Source organism: Oratosquilla oratoria, chromosome 16 (assembly GCF_046742065.1).
Source record: "Oratosquilla oratoria isolate Oo_2021 chromosome 16, ASM4674206v1, whole genome shotgun sequence".
NCBI lineage: Eukaryota > Metazoa > Arthropoda > Malacostraca > Stomatopoda > Squillidae > Oratosquilla > Oratosquilla oratoria.
This window is the reverse complement of record NC_134792.1, coordinates 9,761,759-9,774,129: the sequence shown is the minus strand read 5'-3', so window position 1 is coordinate 9,774,129 and position 12,371 is coordinate 9,761,759. Positions and strand designations below refer to the sequence as shown.

Genomic DNA, 12,371 nt, shown 5'->3' with positions numbered 1-12,371 from the left:
TCTCCGTCAGCGCTGCTGAGCAGATTCTTGATCTTGAAGCCAACAGGAATAGTATCATTCCCGAACCGGGTCTGCAGCTCAGTCAATACATGGTCGAGGAATGGGACATATACAGATCTTCGGTAATACTCCTCAGCTGTCTGGAAGGGTAAATTCGCTCGCTGCGTTTGGCGCTTGCAAACTCGAGGTACAGGAATGGTGTCGTGTGATGAATCGATCTCCTGGAGGAGCCCCTCTGCCTTCTTGAAGATGTAATGGAAGCTGGTCATTGCACCTTCCCGGGTCTTGATTAGATTCATCACCGCATCACCAATCGTAGCATACGCTGAGACTAGATCGACCATAGGGGACTGCAGGGCTCGGCTCGGCTCGACAGTGTGAGCTAGCACAGACTCAGCGACGGCGAGACCAATCAGAAAGCGGTGTGTGTGTGTGTGTGTGTGTGTAATTCGGGAGTGAAGCTCCCACGGGCTTTTGATGCGAGCCCGTTTGGAGGGTGATTTTACATATGTGTGTGTGTGTGGGCCCAACCACACACACTCATACATTCAAAAGATGTGTATACGCATGTAAAATATGTATGCACATCTCGGCGAATGCACCCTTTCTGATCTAACAGTGTTTGGTGTTACAAGAGGTGATACAGTGAATACATGTATATATATATATATATATATATATATATATATATATATATATATATATATATATATATATATATATACAGGGGGGGCTGACACTCCACCAGCCGACGCAGTTAGTAATCGCTTAGGTGGCGGCATAGGCGACGCACAAGACCCTCAGATGTTGTCGGAGGCTCTCTCCTCAGAAAAGCAGTTGTGGGGCAATGCTTGAGGTAATGCTTCAGGGTGGCTACAGTGGTGGCATCTTCTTTCTTCAGGTGTTGGGTTACTTTTGATTTGCCAGAAATAACGATCCTCCAGTCGCAGACGGAAGAGCAGAGTTTCCACTTTTCTAGGTGTGGAGCGAGGAAGTACAAGGGGCTCGTAGTCTGTGACTGCCCTGTACCACCTTGCCCTCTCTGACACCTCTGCCTCCAGTCTGTGCTGAAGGAACCGTTGTATCTGATTAAGAGCCCTGGTGCGTATGCACAACTGATTTCTGCTGAGAGGGACGACAACATCGACTTCGGGTCTTTGGCGCGCCGCTTCAGCTGCGGCGTCGGCTAGCTCGTTACCTGGGACACCTACGTGGCTTGGCACCCAGTTGACCGTAACACTCCTGCCTTGCTGATGCAGCTTGAGCAGGAGTGCTAGGATGGAGGTCAGTAGGCGTACATTGTCACTGGGCTGTATCGATTCCAAGCTGCCTAGCAGAGACTGTGAATCCGTGTGGATCACCACAGGACCAGCTCAAGATATTAGAGCATGCTCTAACGCTCCTTGGACCGCTATGGCCTTAGCTTGGAGAGTGGACGCATGATCAGAAACTCTCCTGCCGTAGGTTAAACCATCCGTCACGAAAGCAGCCCCCGCACTACGAGGCCTGTTGGGGTCTACGGAGCCATCCGTATAATAGACCGCCATTCCAGGTTCCGACAGTGCGCGGATGCCTTGTAGGGCCTGCACTCGTACTCTTTCCTGGTCACATAACTTCTTCTTACTGGGAAGCTTTGCGACAACGAAGGTTGCAGGTATCGACAGCCATGGTGGTGGGGGCTTGAACTCTGGGTGTGGAGAGTCCCTACCCTTCTCAAGGAGAACGCTGGTGAGCTTGAAGGAGTCCAGGAGCCCAGCTGCCTGTGATAGCCAGGTGTCAGAGTGGATAAAAGTACCCACCCGTCCCAGAGCTATCAAAGGCTCTGACTCAGCTCAGTTATCCTGGGGCTCTGGACTATCTTGGCAAGAAAGCGCGGCTCTCGGATTGCTATTAGTAGTAGTCCCGTCGCGTCCGAGTTGCTCTCGTTCTCATTATACTTGTCACCACAATGATTTTGCCAATTGTTTGATAACTATATTTAATGAAGAAATTACTAAATGAACGACTAAAATAACATCAAGAAGAAAGATTCCAATCCAACCTTGGATAACAAATAACTTATTGAAATGCATCAATTTAAAAAATAAACTTTATAAAAAATACATTAAGTGCAACTCTGAACTTAATAAACACAATTTTATCAGATATCGTAATGTTCTCAACTCATCAATTAAATTGGCTCGCAAGCAATGCTATCTCAAAAAACTTGAAGAAAATTCATCGGTTCCGAAGAAACTCTGGTCAATACTTCTTGAAGTAATTAATAAAAAGAAAAGTAATAATACTCCCAATTTGTTTATTCACAATAACAGGCAGGTTACTGACAACCATGAGATCGCTGACATGTTTAACAACTTTTTCTGTTCAGTTGGTAGTTTATTGGCTGATAAGCTGCCAAATGACCCAGGAAACCCACTTCAATATATAACTCCAGTCTCATCACAATTTAGTCTAATAAAACCATCAACTCATGATATTTTGCGTATTATAAATAATCTTAAAAATAAGTCCAATGGCTATGATTGCCCTAATACAAAGATCCTTAAACTTGCTGCTCCCAAAATTATTCATTTACTCATGCATTTAATCACTTTGTGCTTTCAACAGAGTTGCTTTCCTAATGTCCTAAAAATTGCTGTAGTACACCCGATCCATAAAGATGGGCCCACATCAAACGTATCAAATTTTCGTCCTATTTCGATCCTTCCGGTATTGTCTGAAGTACTTGAAACCGTTATTCTTGAGCAATTGGTAGATTACCTTGAGTACTATGGGATCATTTTCGATAATCAATTTGGATTCCGTGAAAACCACTCAACATATATGCCTGTTGCTCTCTTACATGAATATATTGCAACTCGACTATCTAATAAAAAATATGTGCCGCAGTTTTTCTAGATATTAAAAAGGCTTTTGACACAGTTGATCATAGTATTCTATTGATGAAAATGGCTGAGTACGGAATAAGAGACTTTGAACTTCAGATGTTTCAGTCATATTTATCTAATCATAATCAAGTTGTCTTATTTAATGGTGTTAAATCGAGATTAATGGGTGTAAGTATGGGGGTACCTCAAGGTAGTATTCTAGGTCCTATTTTGTTTTTTATTTACAGTAACGATATCTATAAAGCCTGTGGTATTCCTGAATGCTTACTGTTTGCAGATGATACTTCTTGATTGATTGCTTCAACTTGATTGCTTCAACAACACAAAACAATCATATAGGTGACAATACAGGTATGTTAAACGGCCAACGAACGTGGTATATCTCCTTTCTATCCCTTTTCAGCGCAACTGAGACACAATCCTGGCAACCCTACAACACGTGCAGCACAAAACAGATAAATGGAATTAAACAAATGCCAAACACAGTACAATTCCGCCCAAATACCGCACCCATGCTGTCAGTTTATTTAGCCCCCGGACCTGGCAAAACATCAGAAATTACTAAAATCGATTAAATGACATCCTTACAATGATTCATGGAAGAACAAATTGGATCCGCGCCTGGAGAGTAGTGAATATGAAATTGAGGAAATGGACCATAACAGAGAGAAACAAAAAAGAAACAGAGAATACAATGGAAATAACAGAAAGTTAAGAGTGTCCTACACAAATATAGATGGATTAATAATAGGACTGAATGAACTGAACAAGTATCTGAAGGAAAAAGAACCGGACATAATGGGAATTGTTGAGACAAAATTAAAAGGTCCACTACCACCCAACAGCATAGGACACAATACATATAATTATTGGATTAGAAACAGAGATAAAAGAAGGGGGTGGAGTTATGTTCCTGACTAAGAAGGATATAAATGTGAAGAGTGTCACATATGGAAAGAATAGAGTAGAGATGATTATGATAGAAGTAGAAGACAGAGATAAGAAGAGCAGAAAGATTGTAATAAACTATGTGCCCCCAAAAACAGCCTCGTGGGAAGAGAGTGAACATAAAAGTATGTTAGAAGACACAAGAATAACATTAAACAAGATAATGGAAGATGGAGGAAGAATAGTTATGATGGGCGACTTTAATTGCAAAGAAATCTGCTGGGAAGAGATGACCGTAAAGGGTGGAGAAGACTCATGGGGAAATGTTCTACTTGAGATGATTATTGACCACACAATGACACAATGGATTCAGGAGAACACTAGGTATAGAAATGATGAAGAACCATCAAGACTAGACCTAATAATCACATCAGAACCTGAAATAGTGGAAAAAATAGAATACCAGGCACCAATAAGTAAAAGTGACCACATATTGATAGAACTAGAACTAAATGAGAAAAAATCACAAAAAGAAATGATCAATATAGAAAAGGAAGAGTGATGTATGAAAAAACAAATTTAGATAAAATAAGAGAATTCTTTCAAAATGAAAACTGGGAAAGAATACACAAAGAAGATACAACAGTAGAAGAGAAATGGAATATTTTGACAAAAATATATAAAAAAAGGAGTGGAAAAGTATGTCCCAAGACAAAAACAAGAAAAAGAATATGTAAAGTGCTGGTACAACAAAAGTTGTAGGGAGTTAAAAGACAAAAGAGAAAAAGCTTGGACCAAATTGAAGAAAGACAAAAGACCTGAAAAATGGAAAATATATACTTGTTATAGAAATAAATATGTACAAGCATGCAGAGAGGAAAAGAGAAAATATGAAAAAGATGTCATAGAAAAATGTAAAGATCAACCAAAACTATTCTACAGATTTGTAAACAACAAACTGAAAAACAAACAATATTTGGAGAAATTAAAACAAGGAGGAGTTGAATACACAGAGGAAATAGAAATGGCGGAAACTATGAACAGGCATATTAAATCAGTGTTTACAAGGGAGAATATACAACCGGAAGAGATCGAATGGAAGGAGAAAGTCCCCCCTATGAAAGAAATAGAAGTAACAAAGAATGAAATAATGAAATACTTGAGTAATCTTGATGTTAGAAAATCGCATGGACCAGATGAAATAGTAAACTGGATTTTGAAAGAATGCAGAAATGAACTGGCAGACAAAATACATAGCATAATAAATAGTTCCTTGAAAGAAGGAAAAGTTCCAGAAGATTGGAAAAAAGCAAATATAGTACCTATATATAAAGGAGGAAATAAAGAAGACCCTACCAACTATAGACAAGTCTCTCTAACAAGTACAATAGCAAAAATTTGTGAAAGAATTATCAAAAGTAAATGGGTAAAATATTTAGAAGAAAAAAAAAACGCATGCTAAATCCAAGGCAATTTGGAATCAGACAAGGACGATCATGGGTCACTAATTTAATATGTCTCTATTCAAGGCTAATAGATATAATACAGGAAAAAGATGGATGGGCTGATTGTGCATTTCTAGACCTAAAAAAAGCTTTTGACAAAGTACCACATAAGAAGTTGCTTAAGAAATTAGAAACTGAAGGAGGAATACAGGGCAAACTGCTTAAATGGATGGAAGACTATTTGCAAGAAAGAAAAATGAGAGTAGTGATAAGAGACAAACACTCAAAATGGGATGACGTAATAAGCGGTGTTCCACAAGGAACAGTTCTGGCCCCAATAATGTTTGCTATATATATTAATGATATGGATGAAGAAATTGAAAGTTAAATGAGCTTCTTTGCAGATGATGCAAAACTATTAAAAAAAGTGAACATGGAAGAAGATTGTGAGTCACTACAGAGTGATCTGAATAAAGTATGGGAATGGAGTAGGAAGTGGGAGATGGAGTTCAACACTAAAAAGTGTAGTATAATGGAATTTGGAAAAAGCAACAACAGAATAACAGGATCATATAAATTGGGAGAAGAAATAAAAAAAGTAGAAAATGAGAAGGACCTGGGAGTCATTGTTATGAATAATATGTCACCTGAGAAACATATAAATAAGATTTTTGGAGAAACTTATAATTCAATAAGAACAGTCAAAGTGGCATTTACATACCTGGATGAGGAAATGGTGAAGAAAATTCTAATCACTCTGATAAGACCAAGATTGGAATATGCAGCAACGATGTGGTCACCAAGTACAAAAAAGTGTATAAAAAAACTTGAAAGAATACAAATAGCAATTACAAAATTGGCACCAACACTCAAAACTATCATATGAAGAGAGACTAGCAAAACTTGAACTACAGACACTAGAGCCAAGAAGAGAGAGAGGAGATTTGATAGCTATTTACAGAATCATGAAAGGCATAGAAATTATTGATAGAGAGAATCTGATAAAATGGGATGATAGAAATATAAGAGGGCGCGGAAAGAAAATCAAGAAAGACAGCTATAGAAGAGATGTGAAAAAGAACAGCTTTCCTCACAGAGGAATAGACAGTTGGAACAAGTTAGATGAGAAAGTGGTGTGTGCAAAAACAATACATGAATTTAAAAATAGTTTAGATAAATTGAGATATGAAGACAGGACACCACGTAAAATACAACTAGGTACAACTAGGTAAATACATAGACATACATACGGATCTCTGTATTTAATATGGAAAGTCAGCATACGCGGTAATTTCAGGAACCTAACCCCCACATTATTTGAGGGACTCCTGTACTGCACTTCTTGATGTCAAATTCTATTTCCCATCTCTTGTTCCACTCTGAGACTTTGTTCAGATCCTTCTGCAATGAGTCACAGTCTATTTTGGAGTTTATTCTCTTTAATAATTTTGCATCATCTGCAAAGCCGTTCAGGTAATTATCAAAGCCCTCAATCATGTCATTTACATATATAGCAAACATTATCGGAGCTAGTAGTGACCCCTGTTGGACGCCACTACTCATTTCTTCCCATTTTGAATATTTCTCTATGAGCACCACTCATTTTTCTTCCATATAGGAAGTCCTCCATCCATTTCAATAGTTTTCCATGTATGCCTCCTATTGTTTCCAGTTTATATAGTCATTTTCTGTGTGGTACCTTATCAAATGCCTTTTGTAGGTCTAAGAATGCACAGTCTGCCCAGCCATATCTTTCCTGCAATATATCTATCAATCTTGAATAGAAACAAATTAAATTGGTGTTACATGATCTCCCTTGTCTGAATCCAAATTGTCTTGGGTTCAGAATATTATTCTCCTCCAGATATTTTGTCCATCCATCTTTGATGATTCTCTCACAAATTTTGACTATTGTACTTGTTAGGGACACCGGTCTATAATTTGTTGGGTCTTCCTTATTTCCCCCTTTATATATCGGCACTATATTGGCATTTTTCCAGTCTTCTGGTAGTTTTCCCTCTGAGATAGCATTCTATTATTTTAAATATTTTTCCTGTTAGTTCGTGTATACATTCTCTCAGTATCCAGTTTGCAACTCCGTCTGGTCCATGTGACTTGTTAACGTCTAGCTTTAGTATTTGATTCCTTATTTCATTCTGAGTAATGTTTATTTTCTTTAGTGGAGGAAATCTTATTTCAATTTTTTTTTATCCCAGTTTTGTAGATTCTCTTCCTCTTTGGTGAATACAGATTTAAAATGTTCATAATATCTGCCATTTCTATATCTTATGTGTATTCTCTATTACCTTGACGTAATTTGTGTATTTCCTGTTTATTTTTTAGCTTGCCGTTTACATATCTATTAAATAGTTTGGGTTGATCTTTCCATATATCTATTATGTCCTTTTCATAATTTCTTTTTTCTTCTGTACGTAATTTTACATTTTTTTTTTTTTTTTTTTTTCCCGTCAATCTTTTCCAGGCTTTATCTCTTCTGTATTTTACCTCACTGCACTTTTTATCATACCAGGGTTTTATATATACCCCTTCATGTTTTAGTCTAGGTACATACTTATTCACACTCTCATTATAAATTTCCTTCCATATTGTCCATTTCTCTTCCACCTTTGTTTCATGTACAAATGTAATTGTGTAAGCACCATCTAGCGGGTTCCTCCCAATGGATTTATATTCCCACCAATTGAGCGTGCCAACACTGTGAAGTCAGTATTGTACCAACCATGGTCAAGAGCACATGTGCACTCTGTATCGTGCCATACTTTTAGATCAATATTTTTGTGAACTTGTTACATCGTTTCTTTACCCACCATAATAGTGAAGGGGGTGTTCAGCAAGGAAGGGAGGAGATAGGGATGAGTTGAGACTGTGTATAGATGACACTGTTATGCAAGGAAGAGAGGGGTGGGGGGTGCTTATGTGTGGATGATATTTTGATGGAGTCCGAAGGGTCTCCCCATCCTCTCTTTTTATGCATGAGGGGATGAAGAGAGCAGGTTGCTGATTAAGTGAAGTTGCCTTGCTGTGGATGTACTGTGTCTTGCTACATTGCTTTTGATCCAGGGTAGTGGGCGGAATACAGAGATGACCTGTCATTTATGAGTAGCCAAGATTAGAGGGGGCAAATGTGGAATGGGTGGGAGTAGGTACATGACTTTGACTTGGCTACCTCCCTTATGAGGGGGAAAAGGCTCTTGGTATATGGATGGCTGTTGCTAAGAGGCAAATTCCATTTGTCTTTCAGGGAATTTTAAAGAAAAGGTTAGAAGAAGCAGAACAGAAGAGAGCTTCAGGGGAGTTGCCCTCCACGCTTGAAACTATGTACAGAATAATACAGAATCAGAGTGAGAACTCGTCTTATGAAATGCTGACAACTCCAGAGGCTCTCAGCCAGAAATATCAGAAGTTACACAAGGAACAGAATACAGCAAGGGAGCAGTTGGCTTCAACTCGGAAACTCCAATTAAGTCATCTGTCAGTTCTGTAAGTTTAATTGTTGTTTGATATATTTTGCCTAGGATGTTATATTTAATGTGTGTTTACCTAATTGTGATGTATTTGTCCACGTTAGAGTTTAAAATTTCTACTTGTAAAGAGATGCAAAGAGCATTGAATGTGATAAAAGCTGGAAATGCAACTGGAATGGATGAGTATCATGTGGTGTCTGACATTGGGAGGAACTGTTATAGTAGCTTGGCTAATAAAGTTGTTTAATGTGTGCCTAAGGAAGGGGAATGTGGCAGAGAATTGGAGGAGTGCTTGTATAGTTCCACTTTACAAAGGAAAAGGGGACAAATATGATTGTAGTTGGAAAGGTATAGGATTGGGAGAGGAACAGAGAGAGAAATTGGGAAGGAACAGTGAGGGTTAACCTCTCCGGTATGATGATACCTACATAGGAGTCATGAGGGGGTACATGAGGATGACTGCATCTGCATCTTGATTATATATATATATATATTTTTTGTAGTTGTACATGAGTTACACCAGGATTCTGTGAACTGGTTTGATTACATTTTTTATGTTTATTTTTACTCAGAGTAGAAGAGGATGAGTAATACAGCATTGACTTTATATTTTACAAAGCAAGTAGTGTGATGCATCATACATATGGCAGCCAATGGTGCACACAAGAATTTGACTTGTACTGAAGTGGTTAAGGATCAAATTTTTGTCGGAAGGCAGATATGTGAGAAGTTTTTGGCAAAAGATAAGGGTGTGTTTTGGGTATTTATGAATCTGAAGAAGGCTCATGACAGGGTATGTGCTTGTGTGCATACATATGTATGTGTGTATTTACATATATACTCATTTTCTTTTTAAGAAATCTAAACTGCACCATGGTGGAAGTTTGTCTCTTTGGTGACTCCTTTATCACCAGCCTACCACGCTTCTGGCTGAACCAAAAACTCATGGATCGCTATATTCAACTGGATGAGCAAATGTTGGAGTTAAAGCAGAAACTTCTGAATATTTCCAAAAGTTATGAAGAAAAGAAAAGGGTGAGTTTTTTTTTTTTTTTTTGTATGGAGGGAACAGGAGGGGGAGTATGAGATGGATAGCTGGAGTAAAAGGGGTGCTGAGAAAGAGGGAGATGACAGAAGATAGGGGTGAGTGGAAAATGGTTGTATAGGGATGATAATGTTAGCATAGAAGGGAGTGTGTAGGATTAAGGGGTAGGGAGTGATTTTGTGTGAACGATATTTTGACACAGCATGAAAGGATTTCTCCCCATCTCATTTTCTGCACGAGGGGACATAGAGGGGGCTTTTGCCAATCAAATGAAGTGGCCTTGCTGTGGATGTGCTGTGCCTTGCTGCATTGCTTCTGACCCAGGGCAGTGGGCAAGATGCAAGGATGGCCTGTTATCCAGGAGGAGACAAGAAAAGAGTGGGGGAAGGAAGGGTTGTGAATGGGAGTGAAGTATGTGGGAATAAAATGGGTTGGGGTGGAATTATGCCCTTTGATTTTGGCTACCTCCCTTGTAAGGGGGAAAAAAACCCTTGATTACCGTATATACTCATCTATAGGTCGATCTCGTGTATAGGTCGACCCCCCATTTTTTGGCCAAAAAATCTGGAATTTTCCATATACCTCATGTATAGGTCGAGTGGTTTGTTTTTGTTTTTGGTGCTGTGAGCATTCCACTGCCTTAATGCTTTGAAGTAGCATGGCTTGCCTGGTATAGCAATTGATTATTATGGTTTTTTCACTTCATTAATTCTGATGTATTCTGGTTTATGTTTTTTCAAGTTCACTGATTTTAAAATTTAATAAGTTTCACTGAAATTGCCATTTCAGCGGAGTGAAAAACTTGAACAGATTGCCAAGTACGGTAGATTACCAAGTACGGTATTCGGAATAAACTGGCTAGGCGTGTTTCGTTAGAAAAAAATTTAACCAACACTCAGAGTTAGTCTTGTAATCTCAACTGGAGGAGAAAGATGATGTTGATGTTCCTATGGCTGATGAGGTTGATTCGTATGACGATACTCGACACAGAAGTGAGTGGGAGGAGCTGTTTGGTGGTGAAGATGACGACATCAAGGAAAACGATTTTGGTGGATTTCAGTTAAAATATTTAGGATTATACCATGTGTCACTGTAACAGTAACAAGTTGGCAATACTGAACAGTTTGTTTTCGTGATGGTGAGATCCATGCATTGTTTTGGTAATGGTAACAATAACATATACCATGTAGAAAGCTAAATTTGGGTAAATTTTTAGTTTCGACCAAGGGCGCAACATAGCAATAAAAATTTATTATTAATTTTGTAGATTATAATGTATCAACGTAATATGCAATTTTGTGATCGGAAATAAAAAAACAAGAAAGATGCTAAACCATTTCGTAAGTAATGAAGTCGTGTCGGACGAATAGTACGTCATATTTGTTATGATACATGCCGACGACGAAGAAATGAGAAGTTGGCGGGCTTTTCAACCACTTAGCTTGCTGGCTATACAAAGTTCTTGCAGCTTGAAGGAATGCATGTATCTCCACTCCATAACATTCCTTCAAGAAAATGTACATGGCGAGGTACTGTCGGAAGCACCGAGGCCGTCAATTGACAGACAAGATGGCGTTCCGATCCTATGCTTGTGGCAAGGTATTTTTCATTTTCACTTCCGCCCACAAAATTGCATATTACGTTGATACATTTTAATTTATAAAATTAATGATTAATTTTCTATTGCTATATTGCGCCCATGGTCGAAACTAAACTATAAAAAAAAAAAAAATAATAAATAAATAAATTTGAGAATATCACAGCATTTCATTATTTTTTTTAAACAATTATGGGTACTGTAATAGTATACATGATATAATAAGCTCGCCTGTGTTAAGAAATTTAACAAACAGGTAAAACCACAGTATGGGGTTACCGTATCTAGAAGGAATTTTACATGTTTTAGTACGTACCGTGCATTTTATGTACCCATTGTTTACTGGTAGTATTTAGTAGGTAAATATTTTGATTTCTGAACCTAAAGAAAAGGTAAGAGTTCTTCCTAGCCTTTCTTGTCATGTCTGGATTTCAACCTAACAAGATTATTACTTGTGTACAGGTCGACCCCTAGGTTTTGGCCTAAAAAAAAATTCCTTAAGATTTCGACCTATAGACGAGTATATACGGTATGTATATATTTATGCTAAACAATTTTCTGTGCATATTATTCACTTATAATTATCTAAATGTATGATATATTTTCAGGTTTTAAAAGCTGCTCCAGGTCTGAAAGATAAGTAGTTGGTCTGACATCAATTAACTCCTTGGAATCTTATCTTAATTAAAATAAACACTTTTTTCTGTCTCTTTATAATTTTTTTAATTAAGTATCTAGAGCTTAACCATGAATTTCTATTTGGGGGTGGAGTAGTTATGTTCTAATATTAGGGTAATTGACAAACCTGGGGCACACCCACATAAAATGCCAATTGGGGTGTGTGAAAAAAGGAATTTGATGGGGTCATGCCTCTTAACCCCCCACTCCCACCCCGGTTATGCATTTTTAAGGATGATTTCTGCCATTGAGCTTTAATTTAGATTGATTTTTGTGTGCATCCTACATAGATCCAATACATATATGGGAAAATATTATTTTTGTTAATAAATCTGTATTCTGCAA

At 38.0% G+C, this 12,371-nt stretch overlaps 1 protein-coding gene across 1 annotated transcript in view; it reads left to right on the top strand.

Annotated features, from left to right (window-relative positions):
- The window catches only part of LOC143033815 (HAUS augmin-like complex subunit 3), a 137,715-nt gene extending 125,344 nt beyond the window's left edge, over positions 1–12,371 (top strand). The window contains exons 10-12 of the mRNA XM_076199319.1: positions 8,484–8,722; positions 9,564–9,741; positions 11,957–12,371. Of these exons, the coding sequence (XP_076055434.1) occupies positions 8,484–8,722; positions 9,564–9,741; positions 11,957–11,992 (453 nt within the window). The 3' untranslated portion in view covers positions 11,993–12,371. The remainder of the gene's footprint in view (positions 1–8,483; positions 8,723–9,563; positions 9,742–11,956) is intronic.